The following is a 20231-nucleotide window of genomic DNA, read 5'->3' as shown; positions in this document are numbered from 1 at the left end:
GTGGTGGTGATAGCCATCATCTCTGACTTGTTCCTAGTACCATTTCTTTGGTATTTCACTATTTAATATGTTCACTGTTTATATTAATGGTCTTTATCATATTTAGGTATTTTCCTTTTCTTCCTACTTTACTTGGGGTAGTTGTTGAAAGGTATCATGTATTATTTGACATCTATTAGATTAATTCTGTTTTGTGACTGAAATGTACATACGTACTCTATCACTTTTTGTAAGTTTGATAATATACAAATATGGGAAGAATTCAAGCTGTGAAAATGAAGTCTCCTCTTCCCATCGTAGTCCCCAGCTCTCTGGCCCCACTCTACAGACACAGTTCTGCAGACACAGTTCTATTAACCAGAGATGCGTATTCGCTACATACTCGAGCATTAGATGTGTCCTGTAATACACTCACAGTGACATATTGTGCTCACAGTTCTGCACCATGCTTTTTTTTTTACTTAGTAAGACATTTTAGAGACGTTCCCTACAACTCATAAATAGAATAATAAGACTTTCATCCAGCTTTTGAGTTTTTCAGAAACCAGAAAATACCTCCTCCAGTTTAAGAATAGCAGTGCCCTTCATCTTCAACCCCCAGAATCAGTGACGGTTACAGCAGGAAGACCTTGGAGCAGTGCTGTCCAAAACAGTTTATTTACTGGCTTTGTAAAGATGGAAATGCTCATTTCCGCCCTATCCAATATGGCAGCCACTAGACACTTCTGGCTATTGAGCTCTTGAAATGTAGCTGGTGTCACTAAGTAAATGCATTTTTAAATTTTAATTATTTTTAATAGCTACATGCGACTGAGTACTGTATTGGGCAGCTCAGCTGTAAGGTTGTATAGCAATGTCTCAGTTTTACAGAAGCATGATCTTTGCTGCAGAGAGATGTTTTCATGGTAGAACCCAGATTGGAACTCAGGTTCTGTCTTTCTTTTCATTCCTCTTTCAGTTTTAGCACAGCTGCTACTTTAGCCTAAGTACTTCCGGGCATAAGAAAACAACTCTCAAAATCAACATGATCAAAACCCTTTAAGATGCTGCTCCTCCTAGGATTCACGCAGTCATCCCCATCTGACATCCACCACTTACCGTCAGCCTCGTGTGCTTTAGCTGCTCATTCCCTCCATCACTGGTTCTCTTAGCACTTCTCCTGTCTGCACTGCCACTCCTTTAGGTTGACACCACAATTATCTCACAAGAAGATACTTTGCTGGAGTTTCCTCCCTTGCTCCTAAGGAACCTACCAGTAGGTTATCTTCTTAAAGCCCCACTTCTGACCTTGTCACTTTGCTCACAAGCCATCAGTAGTTTCCAGTGCCCACTGAATCCTCTCTAAAATGTTTAGCTCAAGGTACTCTATGATGTGGGCTCATCTTCCTTTTGTAAATAAAACCTTCAAACCATTTTAAAATGAAGTTTACAGAAAAGCTAAAATGGCAGTTCAGACAGTTCCTGCATGTCCTGAATCCAGTTTTACTTATTGTTAACATCTTCTATTAATATGGTGCATTTGTCACAGCTAAGGAACTGAAATTGATGCATAACTATTATCTAAACTCCATACTTTTGGGTTTTACTAATTTTTCCCTAATGTCATTTTCCTGCTCATACCAAGTCATCATTGTCCCCTTAGTCTCCGGTTCTGTGATAGTGTTTCACATTTTGTTTTTCATGACCTTGACAGTTTTAAGCAGTATTGAGTTTTTTCCTATGTTTTTCTCATAGTTAGACCAGTGTTACAGGATTTGGGGAGGAAGGCCACAGAGTTGAAGTGCCCTTTTCATTGCATCATATCAAGGGTACATGATACCAACACGACTTATCACTGATTTTACTAATCCATTCTCTGTGCTGTTAAGTCTCCCCCTATTCCATACCTTAATCAATGGGAGCCAGTCACTAAATGCAGTCCATTCAAGGGAGCTAACTTCTACCTCCTGGAAGGGGTTGTAACCACACAAATTATTTGGAAGAGTTATCCCTTCTCCCTCATTTGTTTATTCAGCCATTTATTTATATCAGTATAGACTTAAGGGTATTTTAGACTTTGAGTTTATAATCCAATACTAGTGTTCTTAATTGGTTGCTCAGATTATTCCATCTTTAGCCAATGGGAGCTTTTTCAGGTTGATACTGAACATTTCCAACACATTGGCCCACAATTTCTTTACCTCAGCTCCTCTTTGTGGCGCTGCCAGAGGCTGCAGGCTCATCGACTATACGCCCTGCTCTGGTCCCATTGTCCGCCCCTTCTCCAGATGCCCTGGTTTCTGTCATTGGAGGACGGGGTCAGAAACCAACATCTGGGTGCTGGGTGCCATCCTCTTTGTTAGCCACACATCCCACTCAACCAAGCCTGATGATCACCTACCCACTCACTCCTTGTCTCTACAACACTCTCCCCTCACTCACATGGAAGTCAGCAGGGGCTCTGAAGAAATGGGGGCTGATGAGAATGTTCTTCTCTTGCCTCATCTGGTTGAAGCTCTGCTCCTTCCATAAGGTCCCATTCAAGATGCCTTGTCCTTCATGATGCCTTTCCTAAACCCCTACTCCATGCTGAGAGTGCGCCACAGCCCTTCGTGCTACTGCGTGGTGAGAGACTGGAGGCAGCGCTGTGGCTCACTTACATTCACACTCCTAAATTCAGCATATAGCAGATCAAATGGCTGCTGCTTAATGAATATAAATCGGTTAGATGTACTCTGTAGGGCTTATTAGGGAGAAAGACACATACACCCCCACCCAAGACAAAACAGAACAAAACAAAAAACCCCTCCTGTAGAACCTTTGGGCCCCAGGAACCGTTTGGTCTCATGCCTGAGGAAGATACCCTGTTTCTGTCATGCTGTTGGGACAACCAGATAGAAGAGGCTTATGACTTTCATCCCTCAAAACAAGCCTTTTCTGTTCCCAGTTCATGCACATGTTTAAAGACAAGAATCAGTCAAATAAGATGTATCATAAGGAAACTCACTGTCCTAAGCCAGGAAACCTCAGTAAGAAACAGGTAGCAGCTTATGTTCTGATAAAGCCACTATTCGGTGTAGGCATTTTCCTAGAATCCCTTAGTTTGTGCCTCTCACTCAGTCCGTCTATCACCTAGGTGTTGGGAAAGCAAATACAACAAGGTGACCCCAGGGGGACGCAAGGACATCACTGAGAGTTGGGAAATTCTGTGACTTTCCTGTCAGTGCTATGGTGTGAGAGTATACGCAGAGGGAACTGAGCATGTTGCCGCCATCAGCACCCTGAGAAGTGGCTAATTCTGGGATAAGAGATGAGGTGAGTTTTTGTCATGGGGTAAGAATTTCCTCTTCAGTCCAGGGGGGTGGGCAGGAAGCTTTTGTTCTGTGGTGTGGAAAGGGCTGGAGCTGCTGCCAGAGAGGATGGGGGTGGGCATCAGAAAGAGGCAGGCCAGGTGGCCAGCATCTGGTTTTTCCCTGGCAGCATCACGAGTCATGCAGAGTAACAGCCAGGGTCAGGGGAAGCCACTGCTAAAGCAGAAGTTACACCCCCTGGTCCGACTGGATGATGTGACTGCCCCTTGCCAGAGGCCTCGGGCCCACCTGCCGCTGCAGACAGCTCCCAGCACACTGATGATTCTCATCTCTGGCCCTCAAGCTCTCTCTTTCTCTGCCAGGGGTACACACTGGCAGCCCTTACCCACAGGGTAAGGGAAGCCGTAGGGTAAATGTCCCTTCCTCCCTGTCCTGGGAGGGGTGATTTTGAGGTGTGTTGTCCCCTGCAGAACTGAGCCCTGGCTGCAAACAAAGCTGCCATCTTTATTAAAGCACCATTAATTGGTATTTCTCTCTTCCCCTCTTACATTTCCCAGTCGATTGCTTGTACTAAGATCATCTCCCATATAAATTTCTCCATTTAAGTCCTTGTCTCAGTATCTGCTGTCAGAAAGAAGGAAGACTCAAAGAACAGAGGCAGCAGGAGGCAGCCAGGTTAGGCAACCTGGGAAGAGGCTGTGCCAGGAGAACCTCTCAGACATACCCAGGGGCTCTGACAAGGGAAAGCAGACCAGACACTGAGGCTGAGCAAGTACCATCTCGCCACACAAAGGAGAACCAGGGATGACACTGCCTAGACAGAGTTCACAATCAGAGAACAGCCAGCTGGTGCTTTTCAGCCTAGTTCACCTGCCACCTAGGGATGCTCACCTACTCAGGCTTTCACCTAAACACAACCTTTTGCCAAGAGATTGCTGACTCAGCACAATGCTCATCTCTAGGTTCTGAGCCCTTGCTCCATGATGTCATCAACATGGCTTCCTGGATTCCAGACCCACATCCTGCTCCCTGGATGTCACTTGGCCTGTCTTCAGGAATGCAAGTGCTGGCAGGCACCAAATCTGATCTCACCATTAACCAGGGTAACACCATTTGCCTGCCTTGATGAATCCCTGAGACCCTGCCACCCTTCCTGCCCCCAAATTCTCACGCGGAACCCAAACTTCTTCTCGTGGCTCCTCCACACCGCAGCCTGCCTTGACTCATGCTGCAGACTTGTCCTAGATACTCTCAACGGTCCACAAACCCCCAACAAGCTGCTGTTGGCCTCAGGGTGCCCTGTACCTCTTAAAAAGTGAGCCCATGCCCAGCACAAACAGTGATCAGTCTCAACCTGCATTGTAATTCCTATCAGATGGCTTAAAAGCTAGCATATGAGGGGAACCCCCTAAAAAACCCTAGAATTTATTTATAAAAAAATGTGTATTTCTTTTTACATGTTTAAACTTCAGTACTCTTCATTTCATGCAATACACCTATCAGGATGTTTTTTCTACTGCTCAAAACAGTTTTTGACCTTGTCAGTTTTGATGCCTTTTAGTACTTCTGATGTTTTTTGTTTTGTATCTTCCACATTGGCAAAACATTTCCCTTTGAGGACTTTTTTCATCAGGGGAAACAAAGTTGCTCAGGGTGAGGTCAAGTGAATACAGAGGGTAAGGCATGGGGTTCATGTTGTTTGGGGTTGAAAACTGCAGAACACCCAGTGTAGTGCAGGCAGGTATGCTCATAAATCACCCATCATGAAATGGGCAAACACACTGAGTCTTCAAAAATAATTCACTGAAGCTGAATGCAGCCTCTCACAACAATGCCAAATGGTACACTGATACAGATGGGTTCCTAGAACACTCACCTAGTGGGGGAAGCCTGCACTACAATGGGGACTGTCTTCCAGAAGGAAATTCTGTTTCCTTGGGGGGGGGGTCCCCCTAGTAATGGTGGCCAGTATTGGCTTCGGGCAGTTTCAACTAAGTGGCCACAAACCCAGCACAAGTGGCAGATGGCCTCATCTTATATGGTAATGCCCACCAAAGGGTCCCCAGCCTGCACAAGTGGCAGCCAGCCTTGATTCGCAGCATAGCCTCTCCAAAGTGCCTGCAAGCCCAGCACAGGAGGCAACCAACCGCAGATCACTCTGTAGCTCCCACCAGGCAGCATCAAGCACAGCACAAGCAGCAGCTGTCCTTGGCCTACACTGGAGCCCCTCCCAAGAGGCTTCAGAACCCATACACCAGGTGGCTGGCTTCAAACTGCATTATAGTAGACCCAACCAGCTCCACAAAAGACACACTCGAAGGGCTTATCAGGTTGGCACAAGAGCCCTGCTAAAGTGACTCCTGCTCTGTGAGGTCAGCCCCCCGCATATCACTTCATCCACCACAGTCATCACTTGTACACACAGCCAGCAATCCTGGGGATCAACCACACCTACTGAGGTGCAAACAGCAATAAAGGCTCAAATACAACAGGAAAGCACACAAGGGATAGTCTTAAAACCCCTGGATCAGGTGACCAGAAAGATTGCACTACTGAGCCCCACAGGACGCATACTACGTAAGGCTACTCTGCCAAGGTAGGAGACGTAGCTATCTACCTGATACATAAAACAAATGCAGGAAGGCAGCCAAGATGAGGAGGCAAGAAATATGTCTCAAATAAAAGAATAGGATGAAACTACAGGAAAAAAAAAGTAAATGAAATGGAGACAAGCAATTTACCAGATACAGAGTCCAAAGCATTGGTTATAAGGAGGCTCCTTGAATTTAGGGGAAAAATTGATGAACTCAGTCAGAACTTCAAAAAGGAGACAGTAAACATGATAGTAAACATAAAAAGAACTCAAATGAAGAAGACATTAGGTGGAATCAACAGCACGTTAGGTGAAGCAGAGGATCAAATCACCAATTTGTAAGAAAAGGTAGGGAAAATACCCAACTGGCACAACCAGAAGAAAAAATAATTTTTAAAAAATGAGGATAGCTTAAGGACCTCTGGGACAAAATCACAGGGTTACCAGAAGGAGAAGAGAGGAAGCAAAGGACTGAAAACATATTTGAAGAAATAGTGACTGAAAACTTCCTAACCTGGTGAAGAAAATTACATACAAACCCAGGAAGCACAGAGTCCCGAACAAGATGAACCTAAAGAGGTCCACCCCAAGACACAACATAATTAAAGTGTCAAAGGTTAATGACAAAGATTGCATCTTAAAAGTAGCAAGAGAAAAGGAGTTAGTTACCCACAAGGGAGCTCCCACGAGACTGTCAGCTGATTTCTCAACAGAAACTTTGCAGGGCCAGAAGGGAATGGCACAAACTATTCAAGGGTTAATTAAAGGAAAATACCTAAAACTAAGATCACTACTCAGCAAGGCTATCATTTAGTATCAAGGCAAGACAAAGAGTTTCTCAGACAAGAAAAAGCCAAAAGAGTTCATCATCACTAAACAAAGGGAGTTCTTTAAGAAGAAAAGATAAAAAATATGAATTAGAACATATGAGAAAATATTCTGACACTTAGCAAAATAGTGGATAAACCATCTAGAAAGGTTACAGACAAAGGTTACAAAGTTTAAAGATGAAAGTAGAAAGATTATGTGTAATTACAACAATAAACTAGGGGATGCACACAGCACACACACACCAGAAATAAAGAATAACAAAACAAAGTGTGGAGGGGTGAATAAAAACTGCAGTGATTTTAGAATGTTTTCAAATTAAAGCAACCATCAGTTTAAAGGAGACTGCTGTAAACATTGTGTGGTATATAAGGAGCACAGGGTAACCACAGACTAAAAATTCACAAGAGATATACAAGACATAAAGAGAAAAAATCTAAACTTAACATTATAGAAAGTCATCAACATACAAGATAGCAAAAGAATAAGAAAGAACAGAGAACTACAAAAAACAATCAGGAAACAGTAAAAAGGCAGTAATGACATACCTATCAATAATTACTTGAAATGTATATGGACTGAATACTTCAATCAAAAGGGATAGGGTGGCTGAATAGACAGAAAAATAAGACCTGTACATACGCTGCCTACAAGAGAGACCCACTTTAGATTGAAAGCAGACACAGACCGAAAGTAAAGAGATGCAAAAATGTATTTCACGCAGATAGAAATGAAAAATTTACATGAGATAAAAGGGACTTTAAAACAAAAGCTGTAACAATAGACAAAAAAGGGCATTTCATAATGAGAAAGGAATCAATCCAATAAGAAGATAGAACTCTGTAAACATTTATGCCCCCAGTGCAAGAACACCTAAAGGTAGAAAGCAAATGTTGACAGGTATAAAGGGAGGGATCCACAGTAATACAGTCCTAGCGGGGACTTTAACACCCCATTGACATTAATGGATAGATAATCCATAAAGAAAACCAACAAACAGTGGACTTAAATGACACATTAGACCAGATGCATTTAATTGGCATTTTTAGAACACTTCAACCAAACGCAGCAGAACATACATTCTTTTCAAGTGCCTGTGGAAGATTTCCCAGGATAGACTACGTGTTAGGCACGTAGACAAAATAAGTCTCAATAAATTTAATAAGTTTAAATAATTTTATAAGTTTATAAATAATTTAATAAGTTTAAAATCATATCAAGCATCCTCTCCTATCACAATAGTATGAAACTAGAAATCAATTATTTTAAAAAATTGAAAAACACAAACCACATTATGTGGAGCATAAATAACATGATACTAATCAATGACTATGTTAACCATGAAGTCAAGGGAAAAAAACCCAAAAGATGCCTTGAGACAAATTAAACCGAAGACACAACAACCCAAAATCTATGGGACATACAGAAAGTAGTTCTAAGAGGGAAACTCAGAGCAACACAGACCTAACTCAAGAAACAAGAAAAACCTCAAACAGTGTAATCTTATACCAACAGGCACTAGCAAAAGAACAAAGCCCAAAGTGAGTTGAAGCAGAGAAATAAAGATCAGAGCAGAAATAAACAAAATAGTCTACAGAAACAATGGAAAAATCAATCAAACCAGGAGCTGGTTCATTGAAAAGATAAGCAAAACTGATGAGCCTCTAACTAGACTCATGGAGAGAAAGCAGAGAGGGCCCACATAAATAAGATCAGAAATAAAAGACAAGAATTGGCAACTGACACCACCGAAATTCAAAGAATTATAAGAAAACAGTAAGAACAATTATGTGCCAACAAGTTGGACAACCTGGACAAAAATGATAAATCCTAGAAATAAACAAGTTTCCTAGATTGAATCAGAAAGAAACAATCTGAACAGACTGATAACTACTAACAAAATCAAGTCACTAATCAAAAACCTCCCGACAAACAAAAAACTTGGATCAGAGGGTTTCGCAGGTGAGTTTCATCAAACACACAAAGAAAAATTAATACCTATTCTTCTCAAACTACTCCAAAAATTTGAAGAGGAGGAAAGTCTCCCAAACTCATTTGACAAGGCCATCATTACCCTGATACCAAAACCAGACAAAGATATCACAAAAAAAAGAGAGAGAGTTATACGCCAATATCCCTTATGAACATAGATGCAAAAATCCTTAACAAAGTATTAGTGAACTGAATTCTGCAGTACAGTAAAAAGATCATATGCCTGATCTTTTTAAATCCCACATACCCAAATGGGATTTATTCCCAGGATGCATCGTTGGTTCCATACCTGCAAATCAACTATCATGATAAACCCCATAAACAAAATGAAGGATACAAATCATATGATCATATTAACAGATGCAAAACAAGCATGTGACAAAATCCAACACCAATTCATAATAAAAACTGTCAGCAAACTGGGGATAAATGGAACATATGTCAACATAATAAAGGCCATATTTGACAAACCCACAGCTATCGTACTCAACAATGAAAACTTGAAAGCTTTTTCTTTAAGATCAGGAACAAGACAAAGATGTCCATTTTCCACAGTTTTATTCAACATGATATTCAAAGTCCTATACACAGCGATCAGATAAGAAAAAAATAAAAGGCATCCAAATTGGACAGGAAGAAGTAAAACTGTCATTATTTTCAGATAATGTGATAATATATATAAAGAACCCAAAAGATTCCACCCCAAAAACTGTTAGAACTGATAAACTCAGTAAAGTAGCAGGATACAGAATAAATATTCAGAAATTGATTTCATTTCTATGCTCTAGTAACCAACTATAGGAAAGAAAAATTAATAAAACCATGCCATTTACAACTGCATCCAAAAGAATAAAATACCTTAGAATAACGTTAACCAAGGAGGTGAAAGACCAGTGCTCTGAAAATGTTAAGACACTAAAGAAAGAAACCAAAGAAGTTACAAATAAATGGAAGCATACACCAGGCTCATGGACAGGAAGAATTAACATCACTAAAATGTCTATATTGCACCAAGCAACCTACAGGTTTAATGCAATCTGTATTCAAATATCAATGGCATTTTTCACAGAACTAGAATATTTGAAAAATTCATTAAAAAACACAAAAAACTCCAAATAATGAAAACCATCTTCAGAAAGAAAAACCAAGTTGGAGGTATCACACTATGTGATATCAAACTATACTACAAGGTTACAGTAATCATGGCACTGGTATAAAAACAGACACACAGATAAATGGAAACTAGAGACCCCAGAAATAAACCCACACCTATAGGATCAATTAATCTATGACAAAAGGGAAAAGAACACACAATAGAATAAAGACAGTCTTCAATAAATGGTGTTGGGAAAACTGAACAGATACATAGAAAATAATGAAACTAGGTCACTTTGTACACCTTATACAGGAATAAATTCAAAACTGGTTAAAGACTTAAATGTAAGACCTAAAACCATAAAACTCCCAGAAGAAAACACAGGCATTAAACTCTGTGACATTGCTCTTAGCAATATATTTTTTGGGCTATGTCTCTGGCAAGGGAAACAAAAGGAAAAAAAACAGATGGGACAAAATGAAACTAAAAAGTTTCTGCATAGAGAAGGAAACCTTTAACAAAATGAGAAGACAACGTACAGAATGGGAGAAGATGTTTACCAGTGATAGATGTATAAGGACTTAGTATCTAAAATATGTAAGGAACTCAAATTAACACTAAAAAGCCCCACCAAAGAATACAATTTAAAAATGGGCAGAGGACCTGAATAGACAGTTCTCCAAAGATGACACACTGATGACCCGTAGATATCTGAAAAGATGCTCAACATCAGTAATCCAGGGAAATTCAAATTTAAACCACAACGAACTACCACCCCACATCCATTAGAATAGTTATCAACAAGTCAACAAACATGTTAGCAAGGATGTGGAGAAAAGGGAACCCTTGTGCATCACTGTTAGTGGGATTGTAAATTGGTGTGGCCACTGTGGAAAATACTATGCACTATGGAGGTTCTTCAAAAATTAAAAACAGAATTACCATATGTCCCAGCAATTCCACTCCTGGGTATTTATCCAAATAATTCCAAAACACTAATTTGAAAAGAGATATCACCCCTATGTTCCATGGAGCATTATTTACATTAGCCAAGATATGGAAGCAACCTAAGTGTCCAATCATAGATGGCTGGATAAAGAAGAGGCAGTACATACATCCAATGGAATATTACTCAGCCATGAAAAGAATGAAATCTTACCATTTGTGACAACATGGATAGACTTAGAGAGTATTAAGGAAAGTGAAATAACGTAGAAAAAGACAAATAGCATATGATTTCACTTCTATGTGAAATCTAAAAAAAAATTGACAAACGAAACAGAAGCAGAGTCACAGAGAACGAATTAGTAGTTGTCTGATGGGTGGGGGTTTGTGGGGCTGAGTCAAAAAGGTAAAAGGGATTAAGAAGTACAAGTCAGTAATTACAAAACAGTCAACAGAAATATAAAGTGCAGCACAGGGAACATAGTCGATAAGATGGTGATAACTACATATGGTGTCAGGTGGGCACCAGATTTCAAATGGTATGATCACTTCATATACTGGACACCTGAAACTAATAACATTGTATGACAACGGTACTTGGGAAAAAATCACCACTCACTAATATGCTGAGATATGGATTTCTAAATACCATTTCTAAAAAAAGAAAAAAGAAAGAAATCAGGGCTCCTTGGAGAAGTGGTTGCTTCCAGGGCTGGAGCAAGTCGAACATAAGCTGAGCCTGGTGTCCCTTATGATGCCAGAAAGCACCACAGTGCTGAGGAGGAAACGAGGCAGCATGTCAAAGGTGCGCCGGAGCCAACCTGAAAGAGTTCCCAAGGGTCAAAGCCGGACACGTATCAGCAAAAATGGATAATGATAGTATTGGATTATAATGTAATGCATAAAGGAGTATCCGTGTGTCCATGCTGATATAAATGAGCAAACGGGGAGTAGGAGACAGTGGGTCCTCACAGAAGAATTCCAGCTAACAACGTGGAAGGAAGGAGGACAACAGAAAATCCCCACCAGACCACCACAGTAATTATTGAGGCAGACGCACTTCACCAGTTAAAACTAGTGAGAGGTATTTATAGGTTTTAACCTTGTCTCCCCCCAAATAAATTAATTGTAACTTTACAGTGAAGAAATCTGGTGGACACCACTTGAATCAAGTGATTGAGTTGAACATCACCAATAATAAGATGTTAATACCCTGTCCTCCCCGATGTGCTACAATGAGAGGGTCACATCACTTGGGAGGGGGGTAGTCTTCCCCCAATGCACAACTTCAACCATTATTTTCTCTTGTCCACACCCCTAAAGTGGAAGAGAACCCTGTGTGCTGGTGTGGTAGTGGGCAGTTACGCACCGAAGTCTAGAACTTAGGGAAGAGATTTGGACAAGAGAAAAAAATGGACAGCAGTGAGGGGAAGTACAAATTCATTCAAGTTGAATTTGTCTTTTTGACACTAGGATCACCCCCAAATTCTCCTTTCCCTCCCCCCAGCCTTACATTTTCACATGAATAACGAACAGACACAGCAATACGCACCTTCACGGAGTTGACGCACACAGAGACTGAACATCACGCACTTGCCCCCAACCTAGAGAGGGATCGCAGTGGTGCACACATACACACACACACATACAGAGGTCCCTAGGTCACAGAGGCCCACACATGTGCTCACACACATACACATTCCCATAAGTGACAGAGATATATAAGCACACCCACCCAGACACAAGTAAATACACCTACACAGGTCACAAACACATAATTTTCTGGAGAGAAAAGCACGTTTTCCAGTGCAGAGTGAAGTCTTCTCATCTACCCAGCTGATGACCCTTGACTGTGGGGGAGCCAGCAGCCCCAGCGGGTCATTGAGACTCCCTCTGCAGTTCATTCATATCAAACTGATTCTGAGGGGACATGTAAAGGCTCCAGGGGTCTGTTACTCCACACTGTACACACTCATACTCCATTCCAGTGACCCTCTGGGAACTGAGAACAACCCCTTCAAACGAGGAGTGCACAGTCTAGCCCCTGTTATGAAAGACCCCTGCACCAGGCAGCTTTCCCCTTACCAAACAGCTTCTGCAGGACTTGTCCGTCATACAAATCTTCAGCCAGGTCTTTCACAATGATTCTTTCTCCAACCAGCACATCATTAATCCAGTCAATTAATACCTAGGGAGTGAGAGAGAAAATATGAGAAGAGCCATACAGTATTTTCTCATAGACCAGCTTTTTAATCCTCGACAAATACAATCTAAATGCACTTTAGATTTTGAAAGCAGGAGAGCTATCCACATGACCCAGTTTGTGGACAAGTAGTTACAAGTGTGAGCCCCAATGGCCCTGTTAATTTCCAGGTGCCAGCTCTTCTTGTGATGGTGACATGAGTGTCCCTGACAATATCTTCTGCATCCCCTACCATTCCTTACCCTAAGGGCAAGCAACAGCCAGTCTTTGGATGGGGCTTTGTGCTGAGCAGAGTATGGGCTTTGGAGTTGAAACCCCGGCTTTACCCACCAACTCTAGGGCCCTCCATGTGTACCTCCTTCCCTCCCCCCCGCACTCTGTTTCCTCTCTGCCTCCATTTACCCACCTAGCACTTAATACCTCCTGTATGCCACACTGTACTGGATCCTGGGGATATGATAAAAAATAAAAATAAAAGAAACAGTCTAACTCAAAGAAACTCAGCATTTAGTGAAGGAGACAGAGAAGTATCATAAGGTGACTGTGATGACAGAACCAAACAGAGACCAGAGCAGCACACAGAGGGGCTGAGCGGTGGCACTGGGGTTTATAGAAGGCTCCCTGGGGGGTGCAACCCCACTTTGACCCTGCTCTGAAGGGTAGGAGGAGAGGCATTTGGTTGCAGGGGACAACATAAGCGAAGGCTTGGCAGTGGGGAGAGCCGGAAGCAAGCACGGTGGGTATGGGGGGCACCACAAGCAGGTCTGGTGTCCCTGTGTTGCCAGGCAGGGGACATCTGAGGTTGAGGAGGCAGCTAGAGCATAGAGACCACAAATGCCACCCCCAGGGGTATGGGTGTCAGCTGGGAAACTGCACGCAGGTTTTGAGCAGGAAAATTATATATTTAGGTTTGCATTCTGAATGAATCATTCTGGCATCCAGTGCCCATTTGTCCTAAGTGAAGCTTGGAGGAGTTAAAGAAGAAAAACACAAGATGGGAGTTAGAAGGGGGATGAAATGAACATTTTTTGAGGGGTGACCACATGCCAATCTCTATGCCAGGTGTATTATGCACAATATTTCATTTAACCCCATTTATGTCTATTTGAATTCCATCACCTCACCCAGCTGTGACCATAAACAAACCACGTGGCTTTTCTGAGACTGTTCCTCATCTGTAAAATGGGCTGATACTAATTCCTACTTTGTAGGGAACCTTGGAGGGCCCTTAACAAAAGCAGTGAAAGGAGTGTGTAGACTATAAGATTCTGGCAAATGTGAGCTTATTTGCTCTAATTTCTCTGATCCTTATTATCAACAGAATTCATTGGGCATTTGTCATGTGCCACTTTTGTTAAATTTTAGATGTCCATTTACTGGACCGTGAGCTGCCTCCAGGCAGGGGCTGATGCGACTTTATTCTCTCTGCAGTGGTTCACGTGGTGCCTGCACAGGGTGGGTGGTCTAGAGACACCTGTGGAGTCTGGGACGCATCTGAGGCCCCTAATTTCTTCTTACCTTCATCAGTTCTTGAAGTTTGGGGTCACTGCGTGAGTTTGGATCCACCATCGTTCGCACTTCATTCTCCTCTTTAAAAAGAAAAGGAAGTCAGTGGGGGCGGTTGCGCTGGAAGGCATCAGGCTACCCCAGAGAACAAGAGACCCAGTTACCCAGCATCGTGTCCTCGGGATCCAGCTCAAAGGGGATTGGACTGAGGGGCAGGTTGATGGCGTTCATGCCCTCCTCCTGAAGCTCTGACACTGAAAGGAGAAGAAAGCACAGGTCACATCACAGCCCACAGATGACAGGGGAGTGGATCTCTCACTGATGTGTTTGATGTTGATATTGAGAAACAAGATCCCTAAGGTGCTTATTACAGCTGATGCTCCACCAGCAATCAATTCCCCACTTAACCTTGTTAAAAAAACTGAACTGTCCCTTTTATGGCACCTCTTCCAACAGTCACCGCATTCCCCTTCCTCGGAGAAATAGGGAGGTCTCTGCCTCCTCTCAGAAACAATCTCAGAATGAATGAAAGTGAAGTGGGCACTGGCATCTGGAGTCTCTGCCTCCTGCCACCCCTCCTTCAAAGGGCTTGCTGTTGGGACCCTGGGCACCTGGGTGAAAGAGGCCACTACATGAAGGACACCCTTATGTGGCGAGCCATCTCCTCCTTGGCTCAACCTCCATGTGACTGCTCTCTTGATTCAGCTTCCCTGAGTATTTTTCTGATTGCCCCACTTCCCTCCTTCACCCCAGGAGAACACCCCAGTCCAGCCTCTTTCCTGGGCTCCGGCCCTGTTCCTCCAGCTCTAACCGTCGGGCCCCGGGAGCCACCTCTCCAACACACTGACTGAAATCCTCTCATTGCTACTCAGTTCCACTTGGATAATTATTTTTTACAACTTAAGCGCACGCACACACACACACACACACACACACACAAAGCATTTTCATTGAAAGAGCTGGTCAGCAAAAGGTTCTTAACTAACATGGCAGCTGCAATCAACCTTCATAGAAGCAATGTCCCATCTTTCCATTTTATTTCACTTTTTATTGACTCTGGCCTCACCGATTGCCAGTGTATACTTGCAAGAACTAAGCACAAGGCAGCCGCTTACAATGCTTACAAAGATTTCTTTCATATGAGCAAACTCACTGATGGCTGCAGTTGGATGGAGAATACGATTGCCTAACAAAGAGTGAAACAAACTCTACCCCAAAGAGACACAACTTGCATTATAAAGCTGGTATTTAGTCCCCTGGCTGTGGACCCTTGACATTCATATGGGATACCAGCCAGTCAGCATCTTGAATCCCCAAATTCACAGATACTCACTACTCTATATAATTCTCCTCCATAAAACATAACGGAAAACATAAGCAATACCTTCAAGACTTAAATGATTCTGTAGGTAAAGGATCGTATTTGCTTTCTAGAGAAAAACAATTGCTTCCTTAGACTTCTATAATTTCTTCTAATATTCCTCCTAGGACTGGCAGTTTCCTTCTTTTCCAGGATGTATCTCACAAAGAGGCAAGATTTCCATAACTTAACAAGCACTGCTGTGCAAGTAATGGGCAGAGGAAATAAAGTCACGCATAAATGTGGGTGAGAGGCCAGGCTTCCTGCACAGGGAAGAAACTAGCTCCTGGCCAGGACCTTCTCTACCTACATTCTGCTCCAGGTCTATGCTGTCCAATATGGTATACATGGTTGGGCCACATGTGGCTTTTTCAATTTAAATGAATTAAAAATGTAGTTTCTTAGTTGCACCTATCACATATCAGGTGCTCAATGGCCCACATGTAGTTAGTGACTACCATAGCTACATAGCTACATGATGATGGATAGCTACAGATGTAGATGTCCATTATCACAGGGATGGATGGCATTGTCCTAGGTGATCCCATATATCTAAACGCTAAGTTCCTCATTTAAATCTCCAGCCTAGACTTGACCCCGAGCTGCAGGCTCCCTTGATGGCTTCTCATGTCTATTAGCAGAGGTGTCAGATTTACACACCCACAACAGAACTCTGGTTGTCAACACCCTCACTCCCACCTCCACAGCACCAATACGAGACTGCTCTTCCCCTGTTTTTAGACTCCTCAGTGAGTGGCCCCACCATGGACACACTGGTTTAAGCCAAAATCCAAGGAGTCATCTATTACCACCTCCCCCCCACCTTTTGCCTCTAATAGATTGGCAAGTTTTGCGAGCTCCACCTCCAAACCAGGACCCAATTCCCACAGCTTCTCAACCTCATCACCACCATCATCCTGGTTCAGCCCATTGTTACCTTTCACCTGAACAACCAGAACTACCTTCTAACTGGTCCACTTTCTGATGCTTATTCTCCACCCCTCCTCTACTGCCGACAACACAGTCAGAATGATACATGAAGACGTAAATAGGACCATACATTTTCCTGCTCTAAGACTTCCTGTGGCTTCCGGTCACACTCAAAATAAACCCCTGACTCCTAAGACCTATGAGACCCTCTAATGAGCCCACTGCCCCCCTCCGGTTCCATTTTCTTCAAGCACTCCTTATGATCTGAAATCACGATTATCTACAGGCCTGTTTTCTACCTCCCTCCACACCCTCACCAGAATGAAAGTTGTAGGAACACTGGATCTTTTTCCCCTTTATTCACTATTAGATCCCCAAAGAGGAGCCAAACTTCCTAGATTCAAATCCAGGATCACTTTCCAGGCTATGTGACCTTGGGCAAGTTCATCAGCCTCTAATACCTCAGTTTGCTTATCTGCAAACTGGAAATGATAATAATATCGTCTAGCTCCTAGGGCTTGTGGAGAAGATTTAAATTAGTTAATTACGTAACACATTTAGATGAGTCCCTGGTACCTGGTAACATGTATGTAAATATATACTATTGTTATTAGTTCAAATAACACCTCATACACAATAAGCACTCAAGAACTACTTGCCAAATAAATGTATAATCAGAGCTGTTATGGGGATACAGGGTAATAGAAAAAATACAATAAAAAATAAACTACGAAAAAAACTGTTCAGACCACCCTTCAATTGCAGAGGTTATGAGTTGAAGTACAGTCTGCCAGAACAGTACAGAGGGTGCACAGAAGGACTCCGGCCTGTCCTCAGGGAAAGGGAAAATTGCCTGTTGGCCTGACCCTGTGTGTGCATGTGTGCATGTGCACGTGCGCACGTGTCTGGGGTAGCGTTTCCAGCTCACGCTTTGGTAGCAGAGAAAAGCTGCGTGTATCTCAAGACTAGTACAGCCAGAGCCAATTTGTGAATATAGAGATATTTACGCCTCTCAAGTATGGCTAGAAAGAGAGTTTTTGCAGCCAGGTCTCCTAAAGGTCGGTCAGAAGGGGATCTCTTTGACATGGAGATCATTGTTAAAAATGTTTTCAGATAAAACCCCAGTCAGAAACACTCCCCTCTGCCCTGCCTCTTTAATTCACTCACAGAGACAAAACAAACCCAAGAAGAAAGGCTGAGATATGTTTGCAATTGAAAATGTTTTTTTCAGGAAATGGTTTGGTACAGGAACATCATTCCCATCCCATTAACTGCTGACTTGGAGCCAACGGTTTGTAAAAGTGAATATGCAAACTGCCTGGTTCGGGCCTGGCCCCCGCCCCATGGGGCCGCATTAGCGGCCACTTTCCCAAAACAGCCCGCCTGCTTGGGAGGTTTCATTTCTATTAAACCAAAGCAAGACCCAGCAGAAGCCCCTCACCAGTCCTGCGCTCTGAAAGAGAAAGGGCTGCAATTGAATTTTCTCGGCATAGAATATGAATGTGATGTTTATCCCCTGAGCCTCCTCTAACAATCTAAAACTAGGTCTGAATGTGCAGCCCTCGGTGTCTCGCAGTGCCATTAGTCATAACTTAATAAACAGATTAAATGCCCGGCTGAAGGTCGGCTTGGGAAAGCAGGGTGATTGCCTCAACTCCTGAAGCGCTCACCATGAGAGAGGGGGCTTTGGCTTTTCTGGGAAATGAAGTTTGACCCTGGGTCCAGCTGCGTGGCAGAAAAAGTACGTGGATGGGCTTTGGAGTTTGAAAGAGCTGGATTTGAATCCTTCTTCTATTTTTATCAGCTCTGGGACCTTATGTAAGTGACTGAACCCCCCTGAAGTGCAGTATAAAATAATTCCCTGGGGAAAAGGGTGTAGCTGACACTGCTGATTTCCTCCCCAACATTTTATTCTTTTTCCCTCCTGAAAGGACCCTCATTTTGTTGTAGCAGAAACTCCTCCCTCCAATGCCTCTAGGTGAGAACCTAACTGGTTTATACTAATCATGACAATCTGATTTCCCTTAGCAGTGACTATCTCAAGCATTGCCAATGTGATCCAATTCTGGTAAATGAGCTATGAGAGGAAGTTTCTAGAAGCTTCTGGAAGTTTTTTTTTCCCTTCACTTTAAAGAGAGGCCCAAGAAAGAGAAGCTATCTTTCTTCTTCTAACTGCTATTGCATCAGGATGTTATGCCTGGATCTGCTGCAGCCATTTTGTTGCCATGAGGTGAGTCAGCCCAAAGAAAAAACTCTTAAGCTAAAGTTGGCAGAGAAGAACGATAGAAAGAAGGGAGTTTTTGTTGACACAGTTATGCCACCATCCCTGAAGCTACCCTAGCTTTATGTCTTGTTATAAGAGATGTATTCAGTAGTAAGTTCCTTTATTGTTTAAGCCAGTTCAGTTGGTGTTTTCTGAGGCTTGGATCCTAAATTCCCTAATCAATAATATAATACACCAGGATTGTAAAGTTGATGGATGAGTACAGTAGGTCTGCAGTGAATGATAACTTTCCTTTACTTCTTTTCCATGAAAAACAGAATAGGTGTAGGCATCTCTTCCACTCCAGAAATATGTACAGGGACCCAAACAACACCAGGCAGAAAACACGTATGGAAAGCAGAATGGACAGAGGTTTCTGAGAGTATGAAAGGGCCCATGTATGCAAGGCCAGTAAGTTCATTCATTCCACCAATCACCAGCACCCTCCTCTAAAGCAGACCTGTGCCCGCAAGGGGAATATGGTGTGGGGATGTGACCTGGGTCTGCCTCGGTCTGCTCACAGGTGGCAGAAGCAGGCCCATAAACCCAGCACGCAGAATACTGCATTGAGGGGTGACAGACATGTAACCAGAGGGCTGTGGGAGCTCGGGCACAATGAAGCTAACTTTAGATGGGAAGGACCAGGCAGGATCTCCAGAAAGGGGGACGTTTGAGTTGAACTTGGAAAAATGTAAATTATCATCTGACACAGGTGCCACACCAATGGCACATCATGTGTAAAAACAGCAAAGTGTGGATAAATAGGGTCAGTATTAGGGGAGTGGTGATTCTGTCTGAACACTGGGAGCACAGGGAGAGCACAGCGGAAGTGGGGAGGGAAGAGACAGGGGGGCATACAAACAGATGAGAACAGAGTGTCGAGGGCTGGGAATTCATCTGTCCCCAGCACTCCTGGGCCATGCCTCCTGTGACCACAGACAACACAAACAAACAGCGTGCCAAGGGAGAGCAAGAGAAGAGCTGGGATGTTCCCTCTCCTTCCATGAAAGTGGGCCCTAGTGAGATATTTGGTCTGCTCTAGATCCTTATCAGGACTCAGATGATTTACTTCTGGTCTTTTTGAAAGCTACTAAAGCTCACTTAATTTCTAAATGGCTCAAGGGCCCCCACAGAAGACCTCGGCAGCTAGGAGGCAACTACATCGTCTGGTAAGCAACTCCCAACAATTTCTCTTTATGTGAAAAATCAACCAGAAAGAACACCC

At 42.9% G+C, this 20231-nt stretch overlaps 1 protein-coding gene across 1 annotated transcript in view; it reads right to left on the bottom strand.

Moving 5' to 3' along the window:
- Positions 1–20231, bottom strand: part of PARVA (parvin alpha) — a 155674-nt gene that overhangs the window by 42024 nt on the left and 93419 nt on the right. The window contains exons 2-4 of the mRNA XM_045825530.1: positions 14618–14707; positions 14466–14536; positions 12830–12932 (exon numbers count right to left, since the gene is read on the bottom strand). Coding sequence (XP_045681486.1) covers positions 12830–12932; positions 14466–14536; positions 14618–14707 — 264 coding nt within the window. The remainder of the gene's footprint in view (positions 1–12829; positions 12933–14465; positions 14537–14617; positions 14708–20231) is intronic.

This window comes from Phyllostomus hastatus, unplaced genomic scaffold (assembly GCF_019186645.2).
Source record: "Phyllostomus hastatus isolate PE091 unplaced genomic scaffold, TTU_PhHast_1.1 phas_scaffold_585, whole genome shotgun sequence".
Lineage (NCBI taxonomy): Eukaryota > Metazoa > Chordata > Mammalia > Chiroptera > Phyllostomidae > Phyllostomus > Phyllostomus hastatus.
Note: the sequence above shows the minus strand (reverse complement) of the source record. Positions and strands in the feature narration are given on the sequence as shown.